This window comes from Loxodonta africana, chromosome 15, assembly GCF_030014295.1.
Source record: "Loxodonta africana isolate mLoxAfr1 chromosome 15, mLoxAfr1.hap2, whole genome shotgun sequence".
Lineage (NCBI taxonomy): Eukaryota > Metazoa > Chordata > Mammalia > Proboscidea > Elephantidae > Loxodonta > Loxodonta africana.
In genome coordinates this window covers 29246280-29267173 of record NC_087356.1, presented here as the reverse complement: position 1 = coordinate 29267173, position 20894 = coordinate 29246280, and the positions used below count along the sequence as shown (strand labels likewise).

General features: G+C 43.7%; 2 protein-coding genes across 7 annotated transcripts in view; one reads left to right on the top strand and one right to left on the bottom strand.

The window, feature by feature from the left end:
• The window catches only part of SLC4A5 (solute carrier family 4 member 5), a 91559-nt gene extending 77195 nt beyond the window's left edge, over window positions 1–14364 (top strand). Inside the window, exons 20-25 of one of the 2 annotated variants that reach the window (XM_064268750.1) lie at window positions 241–313; window positions 7659–7727; window positions 8371–8544; window positions 11461–11613; window positions 13188–13272; window positions 14330–14364. In XM_064268750.1, coding sequence (XP_064124820.1) covers window positions 241–313; window positions 7659–7727; window positions 8371–8544; window positions 11461–11613; window positions 13188–13272; window positions 14330–14364 — 589 coding nt within the window. Of the gene's footprint in view, window positions 1–240; window positions 314–7658; window positions 7728–8319; window positions 8545–11460; window positions 11614–13187; window positions 13273–14329 lie in introns of both variants that reach the window. The other variant, XM_064268749.1, reaches the window with a different exon arrangement.
• Window positions 10361–20894, bottom strand: part of MTHFD2 (methylenetetrahydrofolate dehydrogenase (NADP+ dependent) 2, methenyltetrahydrofolate cyclohydrolase) — a 34222-nt gene continuing 23688 nt past the window's right edge. For all 5 annotated transcript variants that reach the window (XM_064268751.1, XM_023552785.2, XM_003413687.4 and 2 more), the window contains one exon: window positions 10361–20499. In XM_064268751.1, coding sequence (XP_064124821.1) covers window positions 20336–20499 — 164 coding nt within the window. In that variant the 3' untranslated portion in view covers window positions 10361–20335. The remainder of the gene's footprint in view (window positions 20500–20894) is intronic.

Below are 20894 nucleotides of genomic sequence, written 5' to 3'. Positions count from 1 at the left end.
CCTACAAAATGTCCTTGCCTCAGTCAGGGGCTTCCTCTCCTCCCAAGTAGGGGTCAGATGGGCTTACCCTCAGTCAGGGGTTTAGTCCTGGGATCGGGCAGCCAGACAAACCCCAGCACAGAAGCCCCTGAGACCCGGGCGTTGAATACAACCTTCATGGGCCCACAGAGGGACAGGAAGGGCTGGAATGGTCACTGAGCATCTCCTAGTTCACCCCAGCCTCGTGCCCTTCTTTGCCAGGGAACAGAGAGTGACCGGCATCATCGTCTTTATCCTGACAGGAATCTCCGTCTTCCTGGCTCCCATCCTGAAGGTGAGCTCCATGCCCCATCTAGGTCCCATTCTTCTCACAGGCCCTGCACCTGAGAAAGCACTGGGCTGATGCCTCAGGGGTGGGAAATTGTCATCATTATTGTCTGTAATACGGCATCATTTATTACCATTGCCAAGCGTCCCTTCCCACCTCAAGTCCGCCCTCACCTTTCTGGAGGACACTGCTCCCTCAGGAAGTTCTGTCAAGTTCTATCCCTTGATGAGATCAGGATCTTCTGGTTTATGGCTCACTGGAGGCCTCCTTGCTCACTTTTTTCCAAGGTTTAAAACTTGCAAGGGGAAACAGTTAATGGCGATGGCTGAACAAGATGAACATCATTAATGTCACTGAACTGTACGTGTAAAGATTATAGAAATGGCAAATGTTTTGATACCTACATATTTACCACAATTAAAAAAAAAAAAAGTAAACCTTCTGACCAGCAACACAACAGATGGTCCCGGATAGAATGAGAGAAAAACGTAGACTTACTGGACTGGTAGAGACTAGAGGATCCCCGGAGACTATCGCCCTGAGAAATCCTTTAAATTTGGAACTTCACTCACTCCCGGAGGTCACCTTGTAGCCAAATAATGGATTGGCTTATAAAACAAACAATATCACCTATGAGTACTGTGCTCCTTTAAATAATTATCTATGTGAGAACCCCACCATCACCGCCATTGAGTCGATTCGGACTCATAGCAACCCTATAGGACAGATACATGTGAACAGTCAATATTTACCCTAAAGCAAAGATAAGAAGGTGAGGGGTGGGGAAGAGTGTGGAACATTCTGGGAACAGAACAACCAGAATAGAAATAACGAGAATGCTGACACATTGTGAAAAATGTAACCAATGTCACTGAACGATATGTACAGAAATTGTTAAAAGGGAACTAAACTTGCTGTGTAAGCTGTCACCAAAAATACAATTAAAAAAAAAAAGTCATTCTAAAAAAATTATTCAAAAATTCGGCTTGCAGGGGGAGGCTTCTCTGGCTGTTTCTTGGGGCCTGTGTGCTGCTCCTCTGCCTTGCAGGTCTTGGGCATATAAACAACTTTCCCACACAGTTCAAAGCTCCTCTTGCTTGTGTCCTTCCAGTCCAGCTGGTAGACACGAAATCAAACACGAGTACATTTGGAGCATGAGTTCCCCAGAATGGTCCCTTTCTGGTTGGGAAAAAAGTGTTCCAACCAGGTTCCTCCATCTCTCTCCATTCCAGCCACTAACCTACCAATCTTGCTTTCCTCTGATTGTTGTTAGTTGCCATCCAGTTGGCTCAGACTCATGGTGCCCTCATGTATAACAGAATTAGACATTGCCTGGTACCTTGATTCCAAACCAACCAAACCAAAGCCTTTGCCATTGAGTGGATTCTGAGTCATAGTGACCTTATAGGAAAGGGTAGAACTGCCTCATACAGTTTCCAAGGAGTGGCTGGTGGATTTGAACTGCTGACCTTTTGTTTAGCAGCCGAGCTCTTAACCACTGCACCATCAGGGCTCTGGTCCCTTGATTAGTACCTACAAAAGACTTTCATTTCTTAAATTAAGCTCGTCTCAACGTTTTGCAAATATTTTCCCACTTTGAAGATCTCAAAATAGCTCACTCAGGGGTGACCTTGTAAAAACCAAAAGACTAAAGAACCATCATGTTAATGGGTTGTTTTGTGTTTTTAATAAGGTTTTTTTTTTTTTTTTTTATTACTTCTGGGCTGAGCACACCTGAGCAGTATGTTTGAAGTTGGGTATGTTTTTAAGGGGTTTTCCATTGCACAAGGGACAGATTACATGCAGGTGGGCAGGCATTTTGTTCTGAGTTCATGTGAAATGGCCAGGGAATATTTACTTTTGTGGAGAAGATTCTAAAGCACCAACCATTGTGCTTGTCTGTCCTGATACTCTTTAACAGGCAAACGTTTGTATAAAAAGAAGCTGGGATCTAAGAACAGCATACTGTAGGGACCAAAAGTCCCCATAATCATTTGGCACAGAGCAAAGTTCATGTTCCGGTGTTAGAGAAGCAGACCTTATGTGATTCCCAGGCATACTGCTGAATATGGTCAGCTATTCTGTCGCTTCTCACCAGCTGACAACAGAAGTACCTTTTTGCCACTTTACTGAGTCATTAATATTTGAAAAGAGCTTTTCCCTGGGGACTCAAGGAAGATATATGCTGATTCATCTAGAATTCTAGATCGCACCCTAATCACTGATAGTAATTTGATGTCATGGGCTTGATCACATTTGAGTAGATCACAGAGCAATTAGAAAATGTCACTACAGCTTCCCTCCTTTAGTTCCATTTACAATGGGATCAATGATTTTATGGACACATAAATTATGAGGTTTCTAGGCTTTTTACGTTTAGATATTTGACATATCTGATTGTGATGAATTTTGTTTTATGCTGATAGCATGCCCTCAGGGGTATAATTAACTGAAATGAAAGCAGTTGTGTGTGTATGGTTTGCCGTTGCCAAAGCTGTCGAGGATCATAGCTTTGTGTGGTCACATTGCCCGTTCTTGGGTGATGCATTTTCAGCAATAATGGAAACTTCCTTCTGTTTCAGCTCTTGGCTCAAATGTTGCAACTGTTTCCAGCGATGGAATGTATTTCTGTATTAATTCATGCATCTTATAAAAAATAAATGGGCTTTATAAGTGGGCTAAGATGCCAGGTGTGGGGAAACGTTCACAGAGAAGTTTTCGTGGGTCCACATAGCTCTGAATGCTCTGAGAGCATCTCTGTATTCAGTCATGAATGTACAACAAGAGTGGAAAAAAGCCTAATGTCATTTTATTTAGCCTCCAGTTAATCCATTTGATAAATTTAATAGCAGACTTCCCTGGATTTTTATTGATCCTAAGATTTAGAATTGCTGATTTGATTGTATCAAGCTATATATATTTATAAAGCTAGGCTTTTAAAATTGTTATTTAAGTAATTAAATCATTCTTACTAGCTGATATTGAGAGGTACTAAATATAAGATTGATTTTAAGTTAAGGAAAAGATAATTTCATCTCTTTGGTATAGCCAGTTGAAGAATATAATATAATATAATTTAATCCAGAGCTAAGGTTCTTTTTTTTTAAGGTTCTAGAGTAAAACTACTCAGCACTTATTTCCAGTGAAAAGAATTTTTCCATAAAGCTTGATTAACTTTTTGCAGCTGTAAGTGTGCCCATGTCTGTCCAGTTAGGCATAGCTGAGTATTAGATCCACAGGGAACTTAGAGTGGGGAGCCATCTACCCAAGTCCAAACTTTAGTTAAAATCTTTAATTCTTGTTTATGTAGCCAGCAGAGCAGTCCTCCAAATGCTCCTGGTTTTAGAGAGTACAAATTAGATCCTAGTACCTAGTTAGTGTTTCTGTTTTTATTGTTTCTATATCAGTTATTGGAGCCCTGGGGGCACAGTGATTAAGAGCTCCACTGCTAACTAAAAGGTCTGCAGTTTGAATTCACCAGCTGCTCCTTGGAAACTCTATGGGGCAGTTCTACTCTGTCCTATACAGTCACTATGAGTTGGAATCAACTGAGCAACAATGGGTATATCAGTTATTAACTGTATCTCTTTGTGTACCAATTCCTCCAGCAGAGTTCTGCTGTATGTGCCTTGAATTTTGATAAGGATAAAAATCGCCCGGTGTCTCGATAAATACAGAGCCTGGGTGGTACAAGAGGTTGACAATCAGTTGCTGACCTAGAGTTTGGTAGTTCAAACCCACCCAGCAGCATCACAGAAGAAAGGCCTAGAAAACTGCTTCCGTAAAGATTGTTGTTGTTTTTTGTGTGATTGAGTCTATTCCAACTCATGGAGACCCCATGCGTGCAAAGTAAAACTGCTCCATAAGGTTTTCAAAGCTACCACCTTTCGGAAGCAGATCAGCAGGCATGTCTGCTGAAGTGCCCCTGAGTGGATTCAAACCACCAACCCTTGGGCTGGTAGTCAAGCACTTAACCATTTGCCCCACCCAGAGACTCCTTTCCATAAAGATTTCAGCCAAGAAAACCCAATAGAGCAATTCTACTCTCTAACGCATGGGGTCACCATGAGTCGGAATTGACTCAATGGCAACAGGTATCTTGTTAAATGCAAATAATGATTTGATAGGCCTGGGGTAGGGCCCAAAATTCTGCATTTTTAACAAGCTTCCTGGTGATAACAATGCTGTTGGTCCAAGGACCACACTTTGAGTAGCAAGGAGCTAAATCATCTCTCTTCTCTCTCTTTCCCTCCCTCCCTGTCTCTAGGTATCTATGATGAATGGTTCTACTGACATTAGATACCGTAATGTTTATTATTAGAGGATTGGTGATCCCCTGCAGTCCTTCCATCAATTTTCAAACATTTGGTTATCTTGCCAAATGGGGGCGCTGGGGGCCAAAGTGGGCGTGATTTTGATGAGCGACATTAACGACTTCCATGCTCAGCTCTGCAGATTGCCAGTCCATCCCAAGGTTTTTTTGTTTCTTTGCTGGAAACTTGTCATAGCTTTTAAAGACTGTGGATTTCTGCATTCTGCCTCAGAGGAACTCCTGACAACATCAGAAGTTCCCCCTCTGGGCCCCATGTGTTCTTCTAGTCTCAGCCTCAAATTGTACAAGTAGGCTCTGATATCCTTATGGTTGTGGGATTGTGATCGTTGTTGATGGCGTTAACTGGTGGTATAAAGCTGACAGCAAACATATATTTTTGCCACTTTACTGTATCATTAATATTTGAAAAGAGCCTTTCCCTGGGGATGAAAGGAGTATTTATAAGGATTAATCTAGAAATCTAGATTACAGCCCAGTCACTGGTAGGAGTTTGATGGCATGGACCTTTGGAATTTGCTGAGAAATTTGCTTGAGCCTGCAAATCAGAGGACTGAGAAAAATTTCCTAGGCTTGATAATAAGGTGACTTTATAATTAGTTAGTGATAACTAAAAATTATCTAAGACTTGGCCTAGTTCTCCTGTTTGATGTGGACTTCATACTCATTAGGGCAAAAGGCAAGTTTTAAGCCATCTTAAACTTGTGTTATTACAGAGTTCAGCTCATTTTTTTATTTAAGATTTTATTTCTCCCTCAATCGCTCCCATACTTTGAGGGTGATTTGGACAGTGTTTGTCTTAGTCACCTAGTGCTGCTATAACAGAAATTCTACAGGTGGATGGCTTTAACAAAGAGAAATTTATTTCTTCACAGTGAAGTAGTCTAAAAGTCCAAATTTAGGGTGTCAGCTCCAGGGGAAGGCTTTCTCTCTCTTTCAGCCTTCTCATCAGTCTTCTTGCAGACTAGGAGCTTCTCCCACAGGGACCCTGGGTCCAAAGGACACGCTCTGCTCCTGGCACTGCTTTCTTCGTGGCATGAGGTTCCCCTGTTTCTCTGCTCACTTCTTTCATATCTCAAGAGATTGCCTGAAGCACAATCCAATCTTGTAGATTGAATCCTGCCTCACTAACACAACTGCTGCCCATCCTCCCTCATTAACACCGTAGAGGCAGGATTTACAACATATAGGAAAATCACACAGTACCAGGAATCATGGCCCAGCTAAATTGATACACACATTTCGGGGCGGGGGGACATGATTCCATTCATGACAGTGTTGTTCATTGGAACATTTACCTTGTTTCATAAGTAGGCAAAAATCTCACAAGCCATGTACAAACAGAATCATGCAATGGCCCTATATTTACTTTCTTTACTTTTTAGTTCAAATAATTAGTTTACAGCATATGGATCCAAATGATGCTTTGTGTTAAAAAATGAGCCCAGTCTGGTTGACTTAAAAGAAAGGTTATTTATTTAGTTAGATTTATTGACATTCTTAAATGCATCTAAGAGTTGGACAAGGAGGCCTGGTAGCACAACAGTTAATCACTCAGCTGGTTACTGAAAGACTGACGGTTCAAATCCACCTAGCAGTTCCACGGAAGAAAGACCTAGCGATCTGCTCCAGTAAAGATTACAGCCTGGAAAATCCTATGAGGCAGTTCTGCTTTGTCACATGGGGTCACTACGAGTCGAAATCAACTCAATAGCACCCAACAACAACAACAAAAGTTGGGTACTCTGTACTGGCATAGTGTTTTGTGCTCTTCAGGGAGTTCCAACAGGGCAACCTGAGTGAAAGGTAGAGCAACCTTTGTTCATAGCGGTGAGTCACAGGTCCAGACAAGGGAAAGCAGAAGAGAAGCAGAAAGCCAGCTTAGATAAACACCAGAGAGATACCTCGAAAGGCATGTAAAGATTTGTAATGATGATGGTAGAACAGTATGAATGCTGTGATTCCATTTTTGTAAAAGCAAACAAGCTGCCTGTATGTATGTTTAGAAGGAAAGGTACCCAGCAAACATTTGTAGTTAGTCGGTTGTTAGTTTATACTCTTGTGTTTTGCTTCTTTTTTTCTGAGCATGGGTGATGGATGAGAAGTCCTCAGGTGGTGTAAACGGTTAACATGCTCAGCTGCTAACTGAAAGGTTGAAGGTTCAAGTCCACCCAGAGGTGCCTCATAAGAAAGGCCTGGCAACATATTTTCGGAAAAACCCTATAGAGCACAATTCTACTCTGATACACATGGGGTCGCCATGAGTCAGAGCTGACTCGATGGCAACTGGTTATGATGGATGATACTGTTAAGTGTCTTTGGTACTCAGAGCCCTGGTGGTTCAGTAGTTAAGGGCTCAGCTGCTAACCCAAAGATTGGCAGTTTGAAACCATCAGTCACTCTGCAGGAGAAGGATGTGGCCATCTGCTTCCATAAAGATTACAGCCTTGGGAACCCTGTGGGCAGTTCTACTCTGTCCTGTGGGGTCGTTATGAGTTGGAACCGACTCGACAGCAATGGGTTTTTGGTTCTGGTTCTTTGGTACTCCCTGCTAACGTAGATCGGCTCACTAAGAGTCCCAAGCACCCTGTAAGCCTCCACTCTGAGCAGAGCAGCTTCAGGAGGGTGCCCTCAGCTGGGACTAGAGTTGGGAAGGGGCTGACAGAAATGATGGGGGTGGGAATGTGTGGCATTTTCCCACTTTGCGGAAGTTATGTCTTCAGCAGACCACATGGCATCCAGAAGGGTGGAAGGGGGACAGGCAGGGAGAACAGCTGCACTCTGGACTAACTACCTCAGCTAGAGAAGGGACAGTAGAGCCCAGAGACCCTCATCTCCCACCCTACCAACACTCTGGCTGCAGGTCTGCTCTCAGACACTCAGCTCCTCCAAACATCCAGCTCCTCCTCCATATGGAGAGGGCCAGGGGCAGGCCAGGCTGCCTCCATGGCTTGGCAGACACCGTCAGCCACAACATGGAGGCCACAGTCCAAGGTTCTGCTTCCCTGCCTCTCATTTCAGTACATCCCCATGCCAGTGCTGTATGGAGTCTTCCTCTACATGGGCGTGGCCTCCCTGAATGGCATCCAGGTAAGGCTTTCTCTCCCCAGGCTAATTTGAATCTGCAGTCAGCATCCTATGTCTGGTTCCATGTCACCGAGGCATTTTCCCAGTTCAGTGAAAGAATAATAGTATAATAACCCTGCCATTTACTATGTGCAAGGCAAAATAACTATAGTAGGTGCCTTCTAGATGTTATATAATTTAATCTACATAATTACCCTATGAGATAGGCCCTCTGATCCCCATTTTACAAATGGGAAAACTTAGGTTCAGGATTCAAAAGCCAGATCCGTTTGACTCCCATGGGCATTTCACTACACTCCTCAGCTTTCCTAAGGCAACTCCCACCGAAGACATTTTGCTTTGTTTTTTATTCACCACGATACCCCAGTATGTCTCAGATAGGTTGTGTTGCCAGCAAGTTGCATTTCCTTGGGACAGTGATCATTTGCGGCCAGTTCCAGGGCTGTACCTCGCACCCAGGGTTCAGGTTCCCCCTGACGACCCCTCTGTGTCCTCCTAGACACCTCCAGGCCCCCTACTGTGGGACCTTAAGGCCTGACCAGGGTCCCCCTCTGCGGGACCCCATCGCGGCCCCCTCCCTCAGCCCCCGTCCCAGGAGGCCCACCTAGGGCCCCACTGCCCGGCTGAGGCCTCGCTCTCCTCCCAGTTCTGGGACCGCTGCAAGCTTTTCCTGATGCCGGCCAAGCACCAGCCGGACCACGCCTTCCTGAGGCACGTGCCCCTGCGCCGCATCCACCTCTTCACCCTGGTGCAAATCCTCTGCCTGGCGGTGCTCTGGATCCTCAAGTCCACCATGGCTGCCATCATCTTCCCGGTCATGGTAAGGTGGCCCGGCTTCCCCTTCCTGCTTGGAGGTTCGCCTTGCAGATGGCAGAAGGCCTAACGCCCTCGGGGCCACAGAGCAGGCACTGACCAAGTCCAGGTCAAATGAAGGGGGCGGGGGCATGGAGAGGAAGGAGTGTCTGTGCCATGGGTGCACCCTGCCGTGACCCCCAGCCCACCGCCACCCAGCTAAGGTCGGGGCAACGCAGCAGGAGTGCTAAAGCCACCCCACCTCCCTGCTCTGCTCCGGGGAGGGACAGAGAAGCCAGATGCATTCAGGAAGGACACCTCGCCTCCCCACTGTCGATTTCAAACCAATCTCAGAAGTAGATCCTTGCTAAATATGAATCTTCTTCACCATTCAAAATAACTGAATTTGAACAGATAGTGGGGGGAAAAAAGAAAAGAAGAAAAAACTAGGATCAGAGATGAAGAACTTCAAATCCCAATGACGTTAATGTAACATTTGGGTATGCGGTTTGTTGACCGTTCTTGCAAATTTTATGTAAGTTTGAAATTATTCCAAAAAGGAAAAAAATAGCCAACAACATCATGTCTCTGGCCCCTAGATGATCCCACCTGAGCCTGGGCCTGGGGATGGGGGAGAAGCCCTGGCTGGCCTGGCTTAGGGCCCAAGTGAGGATTCAGAAGTGGAATTCCACAGTTCTTGGAGTCCTGGAGGACTCCAAGTTCATGGTTCTTGACTGGCTGCTCACAAGGATCACAGCAGAGCTTTTAAAACTATGCATGCCGGGGCCTCACCCCAGATCAATTCAATCAGAATCTGTTGAGGAACTCAGACAAACAAGGGTGTTTTTAGTGAGACTATTAAAAAAAACATTGCGGTCAGTTGATTCTGACTCATAGCAACTCGCTAGGACAGAGTAGAATTGCCCCATAGGGCTTCCAAGAAGTGTCTGGTGGATTCAAACTGCTGACCTTTTAGTTAGCAGCTGAACTCTTAACCACTACACCACCAGGGCTTCCAGTAAGCTATGGGTGAACAGAAACGTGCAGCCAGGGTTGAGAACCACCACTCCAAGGAGGGCCCTCGGGCTTCAGACAGGATGGGAGAAGGGAGAGGAGAAAGCATAACAGTAGTAACAATTACGTTGACAGTGGTTTCCTAGGTCCTCACATCAACCCCTGAAGTACTGTTGTTGTGTACAGTCAGTCATTTCCTACTCACAAGATTTCCAAAACTGCAATCTTTACAGAAGCAAACTACCACATCTTTCTCCCACAGAGCTGCTAGCTAGGTGGATTCAGACCACCGCCTTTAGGTTAGCAGGCGAGCACTTAACCACTGTGCCACCAGGGCTCCTTGAAGTACTCTTAGTAACCCCGTTTTTCAGATGAGAAAACTGAGGCCCAAAGAGAATGAGTGAGTGACCCAAGTCACAAAACCAGGAAGGGGCAGGGCCAGGATCCATCTCCCCCAACCCACACACACATTGATTTATTTTAAATTTACATATAGTAAAATTTATTCTTTGGGGCCCTATGAGTTTTGACAAATGCAGAAGTGGTGTTCCGCCACCACAGTCATGATGCAGAACAGTTCTGTCACTTCCCAAATTCCCTCGTGCTGCCCCTGTTTAGACACCCCTTTCCCACACCCCTCTCCTTAGCAGCCACTGGTTTGTTTTCAGAGCTAGAATTTTCAAAACCCAGTTCTGTCCAACTCCACAGCTGCAATTACTCCCAAGGAGCAGTGTCAGCGAAGAGCCATCGTTGAGTCCAGCTGGATGGTTTTCTCCCTGACCTCATTTCATGGCCAGTTCTTGGTGGCGAAAGGACAATATTTACAACTAGCTATCCCTGGGTTTTTTTTTTTTTTTTTTTTATCTTGAGCCCACTGAGCTTATTAAGATGTCAGCTTTAAGTTATAGTAGTCTTCCCCTAATGAGCAGACCTTTTTTCCCTTTAATTTGTTCATCTGGAATGGAATCAAACTTTCTAAACCTTTAAGAATTCCAGATATCCCGGCACACTTTTCAAACAGCTGTTGTAAACAGAGATTTGCAGCTCTCAGATATGGGGGCAGAGGAAGGAGTGAATTAAAGTAGTGGTTCTCAAGGTGTGGTCCCCAGACCAGCAGCCTCAAGATCCTGTGAGAGCTTGCGTGTTAGACATGCAAATCCCCAGGCCCCACCCCAACCTACTGCATCGGAAATTCTGGAGGTGGGAAATTCTGGAGGTGGAGCCCAGCAATCTTGCGTTGTAACTAGTGCTTCAGGTGATTCTGGTGCAGCAGACTAAAGTTTGAGAACCACCGATTTAAAGACAACTAGTGGCAGAATTCTCACCTTCCATATGGGAGACCAGAGTTCGATTCTTGGCCAATGCAGCTCATGCTCAGCCACCGCCTGTCTGTCGGTACAGTCTTGTGAGTTGCTGTGATGCTGAACAGGTTTCAGTGGCACTTCCAAATAAGAGACCAGGAAGAAAGGCCTGGTGATCTACTTCTGAAAATCACCCAGTGAAAACCCTATGGATCACAATGATCTGATCTGCAACCAATTATAGGGTTAGCACAGGACTGGGCAGCATTTCATTTCATTGTGCATGGGGTCTCCGTGAGTCAGGGGCCCACTCAGTGACAGCCAACAATAACATAGTTCTTCAGCCCCCGGTCTCCTCCCTCGGCTGATCAAGGCCCTGTCTCTCTCAGTCACTGATAGACATGGTCACTCGCCTGAGGAAAGACCAAATGGGAGGAACCATGGTGAAGGGTAGGGTGAATAGTGGCAGACAGGAGCTTTGGAATGGCTCCAAGCCCTCCTGACCAGAAAAAGTCCCTGAACCAGCTCAGTGAGGGGGAAAAACTGGGCCCAAGCGTGGGGCATTGACCCCACGGTTCTCTGAACTCCCACAAAACTTCAGCCTGTCTATCTGTCCCCCTCCCCCCCAGATCCTGGGCCTCATCATAGTCCGAAGGCTTCTGGACTTCATCTTCTCCCAGCATGATCTGGCCTGGATTGACAATATCCTCCCAGAAAAGGAGAAGAAGGAGACCGACAAGAAGAAGAAAAGAAAAGGGGCCCATGAGGATGGCGATGAGGAGGTGGGGAGAATGTGAGGCCTGGGCAGAGGGAGAGATCAAGAGACCCTCCTGCCACCTCTGCCAGGGCGGGGAGGGGATGGCTCCTCAGGTGGCCTGCAGCACCTCTGGGACCCAGTACAGGATGAGCTGAAGCTTCTGTTTGTCATGGTCTGGGTTGCTGAGAGCTCACCCGTTCATGTGAACTTACTCGAGGTGGGCCAGAGTGACTAGAGCCCCCCCCCCCCCCACCCCAGAAAAATCTGATTAGCTGTCCCCTTTTGTCCATCACTGTGGGCTATCAACAGCAGCACAGGTCCCTGAGGGAACCGGACAAAAGACTAGGCTCCATCATGGGGGGAAGTTATGAGGATGGACCTCCAGAGAATGGAGGTTGTCTTGAGGGAAGGGTCTGATGGGGACTCATGAGTAGGTAGGGCATACACTGGACCCCTGGACAGGTGATTTTGCCTGACCAGCCTCAAGGGTATAGTAGAGGGTGGAGAAGAGACATGTTTCCACGCTGAGTAGCTCTATTCCCCAGATGTCTGGGACCACCTGGTTGTCTCATCTACCCCTCTCTTACCCCATGTTTCTTCCCCATCCACCCTTGAAAACACTCAGAGAGCCAACAGACAAGGAGCTGGTGCAGAGAGTATAGTAAATCACAACGCTTTTGGCTGAAAGATTGTGTAGTTCAATTACTCGTTATAGATGATGAAACTGTCCCCCAAAAGGGAAGTGACTTACCCAAGATGGACCTATAGCTGAATGTCTAAGAGGGAATTGTTTCTGACTTTGAATCTGACGATGGTCTTCCCAGTATACTAAGCTACCCATGCAACCTCCTCGTACCGTGTCCGGCTCTCATTCTCCCGATTTGACCCAAATCACCATCCCCTGAATCCACCTTGCCCTGTTTTCCTACTGATCTTGCCTTTTGTAAATGAAAGCTGTTCACAGGCAAAGGCAAATCGTTGCTGATGAAATGGTAATGATTGAGCCATCTGTGATGGTAGCGATCTGCCAAACCCTCCCTGGTCCTTGATTACTGTCCTCTCCCAGGAAAGAAAGAGTCCCATAATTCACTCTTATGTTTTTTGGTAAATGACTTGCAAAAGTAGGTTCTGGAGAAAGCAAAGAAACTAAGAGTCGAATTGCCTTTTAAAGACAAATATTTATCCTTTCAATGATTCATCCAATACATATTTGAGTGGCTATCATGTGGCAGAAACTATTTCAGGGTTGGGAAAAAGCACCTCTGGATTATATGATCTATTCAGTGGAAAACAGGATTCAACGTACACACCTTTATTTTACACATGTCTTTACAACACAGCTATTGTGTGAGGTCCATTTCCAAATGACTTGTTACTGTGACAGATGAACTGTCTGATAAGTAACATTCCTGGGAGAATCCTCTTCTGTCCTGTCCAGTGTCTGGGCAGTGGACTGTGTGGGCCTCAGAGTATTTGTCATCCCCTGTTTAACCTGGGTGTGAAGAAGATGGTGGTTTGCATGTATTTTCCTTCTTGGCAAGAAAGCCAAAGCTGTTGTATTGGTGGTGTTTATCCGCTTTTCCCACTGTTTCTCTCCAGCCCCAGTTCCCTCCTCCCTCAGTTATAAAGATTCCCATGGAAAGTGTCCAGTCAGATCCCCAAAACGGTATCCACTGCATTGCCAGTAAGTAAAAACACATGGTATCTGTCCCTTCCTATTTCCTAATCCTCCAGCCCTTTTCCTGGAGGAACTTCATTCATAACTCAGGGGGATTTCATGGTCTTGGATGTTAGAGGAGTCCTGTGCTAAGCAGAGTTCAAAGAGAACTGGGCCCCAAGAACTGGGACTCCAATCAGATGGAAACCCCAAATCAAACTCTGCAGATGCTAATGATCAATCTTCACTTTATGCACAACACCCATTCTTCCCATTTTCTCTCTTGGGTATTTTCAGACCATGTCAGTCCAAACATGGCCCACTGAGCCTGCTCATTCTCTCCAGTGATTGTTGAAATGATTTAGAGCTCAAATCAGAGTCGAATTGTCCCCTTTAGACAACCAGGCCACATGTCGACTATAAATTAATCAGAACTGAAGGTTCCAGTGTTTAGGTTCTGATTCAGCATAAATGAAAGCACTTTCCATCTGCTGAAAGGGAGGTTGCCTAGGAGGGATCAAGCATTGCTTATGAAGATGCTGGGAGATTCTGTTGTTGCCTTTAACCCCTCCCAGCCTCAGCTCCCTATTGTCATCAAGGCACGTCATGTCCTGGGAGTATTTGTAAAGATTTCAGCCTAGATCCCCACCTCAGTGCTCTAAATATAGGGCTTACCACTTTCCTCAAAGTCCCAGATTAGTGGTGGGTAGCCAGGGGTCCCACCAGTACTAAGGGCCCTTGAAGGGCTTCTCATCACTGCTTGCCATCATAGGTACCTCTTCCTTTTGAGTTTCTCACTTTCCTTCCCCCACTGCCATTTGTATACTTCCATCATTCCTTTTCACTCTTCCCTGGTCCTCCCCATTCTTCAACCCCCCCCTAACCTATCCAAGAGCCTTCTGGATTAAGTGATAATTGAGCTAGAAATCACCTAGCTCTGAGGCCCCAGCATTCCTCTTGTTTAGTGTTGCCCAAAGGTTAGAGAAAAGAGAAATAAGTGGGGAGAGGGCACCAGAGAAATAGGATGTTCTCCAGTATAGTCCCCAAACCTGCTCCCCATCTGACCTGTTCATTTTCCTGCCAGGAAAAAGATCTTCCAGTTGGAGTTACTCACTCTGATTCTTCCTTCAGTGACTCAGAACTCGATCGAAGGTAAAAGCCATTAGGTAGACTCCTTGGGTGTTAGATAAGAAACTAAGCATCGACCAAGAAGGTCGAGGGACTAGGATTTCCCAGGCTAGCCAATGTCTTGGTAAAAGGCCCTTTGGTGGTCCACCAATCAGAGGGAAATGGAGACAAACTCTGACAGACCTGACTACTGATGTCAGGTAACAAATTTGCCCTCTTACTGACATAAGTTACAACACAAAGTTATTCAATATTAGAAAAGGAAATTATTACAAAATATTAGGTAGAATAGAAATTAAAATATTGAGAAAAAATAAACAACCTAAACACGATTTAAGTATACATTATTGGACTCCAGGATAAATGAATTCTGAGGGTCAAAAGACCAGATACTTTAATACTCCATGGAATAAAATAACAGCATGGTTAAATTAGCAAAGGTCAGAAAGGTTAGCAAGGAAATCACAGTATAAAAGATTAAGTGGAGATAGGAACTAGACTGAGAGTCAAGAAAGGATTCAAGGCTCAGGTTCCAGGAGCCCCCACGCCAACAGTGAGAGTCCTTGATTTTTAATGTGCAGCCAGCCATGCAAAAAGTGGAATTGCTAGATTACACACAAAAAACCAAACCTGTTGCCATTGAGTAGATTCCAACTCATGGTGACACTATAGGACAGAGTAGAACTGCCCCATAGGGTTCCCAAGGAGCAGCTTGTGGTTTGAACTGCCGACCTTTTGGTTAACAGCCAAGCTCTTAACCACTGCACCACCAGGGCTCCACACAAGGGGGGCTCAAAAATGGAAAAGAGGAATTCAGAGGCAAGGAAGTCTTTGTTTCAGCCATTGCTAGGGAGGATGGTAGGGAAAGTAACAGTCCCACTCCCACACTGTCCCCTAAAATGGACAGGAATCCTCCTGGATAGATCAAACATTAGTAAAAGCACAGGCTGTTCCAAGTCTGGAGGCAGACAAGTCTCCAGACTCAAATGGCGCTTATCCAAAACATTTTACAAAACCTAGAAGGGATCCTCTGAATTATGAGTCAAACCTTTTATCACAATGCCAGGATGAGAAGAGGAGCCTATCATCAGTACAGCCCTCCCACAGCAGGGGGCCCAAGGATGAGCTAGTCCCCACCCATCCTACCTACCTTCACCTCCTGCCTCCCCAGTCACGGCCCTTAACACCACTGATCTTTATATCTAAATGTGTTAGGAGGAAAGTAGTCTGTCTGTCCTGATTTATTATCATTTAAAAATAATCTGCACTAATCTGAATCTCTAATTGCCCCAGTTTCAGGCAATGGAGGGAGAATTTGGACCAGGAAAAGGCCTTCCCAAAAAATCTCTTAAACCACACAAAGCTGTAGTCCAAGGTCAGAAATGCAGACATCAGTTACCTAGAGATGGCATCTCCCAACTACACTGGTGTTTTACTAAACCTATGAAGATAAAGGGAAGCAAAGACCACTAAATAGCAGGAATTAGTTTCAGTGAAGAGAGATATTTAGAAACATGATCTAGTTGAACAAAGAATAAGCATCAATGGTCTACCAGACAGGGTACTTAATCCTTGATATGGACAGGCAGGCATGTAAACAGATACAGCCAAGAATAATGGGAGAATGGACTGGTCTAAGGGAGCAGTTTGCCTTATCTAGAGAATCTAGGAAAATCTCAGAGGCAGATTTTAACCTGGGCAAGGCTTGGAAGGATAAATAGGAATCTGCCAAATGTACAATGTGGGAAAGAGTAAACAAGAAAAGGAAGGGCATCTAGGGTAGTGGAAGCAGGCTTGAATCACACTGGAAAATACACACACACACACACACACACACACGGAACAAGGAGCGCATAGAACACTGGGAGGGCGAGTAGTTAACCTTCAGTTCAAACTAGAGCCATAGGCAAGAGAGTGTAACCACAGACGGCCTTGTCTTGACATGCTGAGGAGCTTGGATTCTATCCTTGGAGAGTGGGGAACCAAGGAAAAACATCAGCAGACAATCAGTCAAGTTTGTGATTTAGAGAGTTCACTTCAGCAGGAACTTGAAGAAAAGGTTGAAACAAGGTGAGACCAGTTCAATGACTGTGGCTAAAGCCAAGCTGACAGAGGATACTGCTGGCTTCTGTGATGTGTTACGAGTTCACAAGCAAAGACAGAACTACTGGCATTAGAGTCCTATTCTGGGGATGGTGTTAAAAACACCAAATACTGGACAAATGCTTTTTCTTTCCTTCCTTTTCTCCCCCAGCATCACCTTGCACTTCAAAATTTCCTGTCCAGCTTCACCTGCTTTCAACTACTCACGAAGCCCAGTCTTTATGATGCCCCAGGTGAAGATAGAGATGGAGTCAGACTATGACTTCACGGATATGGACAAATATCGAAGAGAAGCTGATGGTGAGACCACCCTCTAGGAAGATGCTGCTTCTCCCAGATGGTGAACAGGGTGAGGGCTTGGTCTAGTCTTAATTGTGAGAGTCTAGGTCAAAACCCTTAACTGCTCTATGCCTCAGTTTCCTTATTCATCAAACAGAGAGAGTTAGTCTGCTTGATAAAAAAACTGGAGATTTGTCAATGAAAGTACTACATAGATGCAAAGCCCTCTTCTTCCCTTGTAGTTATTAAAGTAACTGAAAGTTGAACGCTATACCACATTTCACAATGCAATCCACTGTAGAAATTATAACATTTCTCTTGAAACAAACAGAGCAATGCTTGCCTCCCAAAACCATAGGTAAGATAAAGAGGCAAGAGTCAATTTTAAAACAAATACTAGTTAAGATTTCTCTTAAAGATTAGATTTTAAACTATCCTAGATGGTCTTGAAAGAACTACTAAAATACTCTTACTTCACTAGGCCAAGGCTGGAATTTTGTTTTGCAATTTTACACACGAAGAAATGTTGAAAAGCTCCTGTTCTTTTCTTCCATGTCAGTTTTCTGAGGGTCGTATGCAAGTTCAAACCATCTGCATTATCGGCCTTGCTATGACACAGGAGCATGACCAGGGCTTTATGAGATTGAAAAGCCAGTTCCAAAGTCTGTTAGTGAAACAACCAACAACACATTTCAGTGGAAAACTGTTTTTAAAATAAATAGGGCTTGTTAAAGTGCAATCTCAAACCGTATGTTAAACCAACAAGTGATCTTTTAAATTAGAATCATTGGTTTTTCTTTCACCTCCAGAATCAAAAATTTTTTTTTATTTAGGCATTTGAGTAGGTCCTTCCTGCAAATTTCCAATGGCCTCATTTCCAAAGTCAAATGCCCATTCATGTGGGCATTACATGTTAGGCAGAGTCAATGTCAAATTTTGGAAGACTTTAACTTCACAGTATTAAAGTATTTGAAAGGAATGATTGGAAGCAATTTGGGTAGGGTAAAACCAGGGACTAATGAAGCAAACCGTTTCCCCATGAAACTTAGCATCAGTCATTTTATCTTCAAACCACATTTAACAAACCTCAACCACATGCCTGACATTCACACGTAGAAACAACGCATCTGTCATTTACTTTCTCTAGAACAACTCTGGAGAGTACATCATTTTGGTTAGTTACACATTTACTCAAAATGACAAATGCAGGTGCCTTTTCCTTTTCCTTTTTTTTTTTTTTAAAGACAAATGACACTATATCACTAGCACCTTGTACCAGGTCAGTTAATTGCCTCTGTAATCCCCAGAGCCTAGTATAGTGCCCAGTCCCTTGAAAGCTCTCAAGAAATGTTTGTTGAATTAAATCTCAGAGCTCCCTTCCAAGGGATACTGCCAAGAGGTAAAGCTGTAAACCTCTACCGCTTCTACTGCTATCAGCAGATCCACTTAGCTGTTCACTAATCCAGAACCGTCACCTTTCTGACGTATAAGTTCTTTATCTTCATCTGTACCGATCCTGGGAGAGCTAACAATTGACTAACATTTCAGTTTTAAAACCTGGCTGATTTGGTATACCACTTTGTCTACATTAAACTGTAGAAATATTATGGATTCAGGAGCAAGCGTGCTTGATTAATCAAACAAGCTGGAAAACTACAATGTTAAATTTTTTGTTGTTGTAATTTGACCACTGTAATTTTCATCTTATTTGTCATTTGGATATTGTATATACGTGAACGTTTTAATTTCAGTAGCTTTTATCAGGGTGTCATATTATTACTACTCCATGCAGTAGGTCAGTAATTTTTTTCCACTTGTAATGTAACCATAATTCAATAAAACTTAATCTTATCTGTTCATCTTGCTCCATGTTTAATAATTTAGGTCAATCGGCAGGCATGGCTTACAGACCTGAGCTATACCTCACTCACAAAAACATCTCCAGCAAACTATCAAAAGAATAAAGCCAGCTGGCAGCGGAACAAGGTGGAAGTATGGTAGCTTCCAATTGTTCTCCTTTCTCTTTCTGCCTCAAGATGCCTACAGCAGGACCCACCTCTGCCTTACTGAAAGTCCAAATACACAGCCTGGCTAAGAATACATTATCTACTTACCCTAGCCTCTAACTACGCACAGTAACCACCTTCCCTTCAAAATTGTGTCAAATTAAATTAATGCTTTAAAAAAAATTCATCTTTATATATACGGAGAAAGAGAAAGAGAACTTAGCAAGCACATCAAGAAGTCCTTCACTGCAATGTATAAATCGAGCACATGGCTTAGAAAACACTTAGAACAAGACTAACTACTTCAATGAATCTTCCCAAAGAAGCTCCTGGCATGGCACAACCTGCTGGGACAAAAGGCGAAAAGGACTAGGCTGGTTTCTCCACAGCTCTTTCAACCCGTTTGTTTAAGGCTAGGGTTGGCTGTTACCAAACACAGGAATATCCACATTGATTACATTCAATAAGAAAAACGACCTCTGGTTAGACAACTACTAAGGTAGTAGTAGGCTGGTGCACTATTTCAGAAGACTCATTCCATACCAGACAGAAGTGTTTTATTAAAAAAATTTAAAAAAAAATAAAATTTTAAAAGCTTTAATCAAGGTCTGATTAAATTCAACTATTAACTCAAGCTCTTAAAAACCTTTCAGGAAAGCCAACAGGTACATCAGAGAAAAGCAGGTAGCTACTGACAATTCTTTGGTGGAAAAATAAGTTGCATACTTACATAAGCTGCCTAATGATTAACAAGCCCAACTCTGTATCAGTTTTGTTTTTCAAAAATAGTTTCAAGATATACCAAGAAACCATATAGACACCCTCTGATAGTACAAAAATTTAACAATGGAGTTTAAAGATATAGCAAAAGCCAAATATGACAACACACATCATTTATAAAATAAGCTTTTCGGTCCTGGAAAACTAAAATCAGAGACCTCGCTGATTACTAACATACATAAAAGAGCTAGTAACAAACAGAACAACCCTAAACGTTTTCCAAATGACTACCTAAACCACAACGTGACAGCTTAGGAGAACTATTAACATGTAGCTTTCCTTCCTTCCCACCCAATTTAATATTATTTAGACAAACCTGGTTTTCAGTCAATACACGTATAAATCAGGGTAATTTTTTTATACCCAATTACTATTTTCTCCAGCAACACTTTTTCTTTGGTTTGAACAGCTGAACTCAACAGGTTTGGAACGTAAAGTATCAACTCTTCTTGGAGTAGCACTTGGGAAATGCAATCCTAGGAAAGGCAAATTTTAACAACTGAAGTGTTTTGACAAAGTTACACATCCATTCTCAAAGTGATAATGTCCCCATATTAATCACTCGGTTACTGGCTGCTCTTGGCTAGATCCTAAGACCCAGCATGACAGTGGAGTGCTCCCCTGGGAGGTACTGCAGAGCTACGTGTGCAAACACCCACCCATTTAAGCTTTCGATAAATACAAAGCATCATTTTCAACCATTTCAATACAATCAAAAATACCACATTTCTGTTGGGCTGTTTTGCTTCTTGAAGTGGCTTGGAATGCTGGTGATCACACAGAAGATACAACAGTTAATTAGATGCTACTCCAAGCTCTTTAGACTTTGGCACGTCCCGCTCTTCGAGCCTCAGCAGTTTTTTTGCAGCAATGACGGTATTCTTCATTAGCATCGCCACTGTCATGGGACCAACGCCCCCAGGGACTGGAGTGATATACCCGGCTTTCTTCCTGACTCCTACATAAAAACAGGAAAGGCACTCTGCTTCAATTACGGCAAAGGAACTGTATGGCGTCAACATATTATGAAAGAAGCATGCAAAGAAAAAGTAATAATATACATAAGCACTTTTAAAAACCTTAAACTCACACACAAAAACAACATCTACATTACTCAAGAGTAAAGGTTTTGAACACATTAATAAGATAGCACACAAATAATAAGCAGAGTTGTTCAACAAATACTTGTATATCTGAATAACCTATAATTTACCAACCAGACATATGGTTCCTTCCCATTAAATTCATTTAAAAAGAAACATCTCAGGAGGTGGGAGATATAATAAAATATTACACATATATATGATAATATGTAGTAATAAGCACCACCCTAATTAATACCTACCTACAACA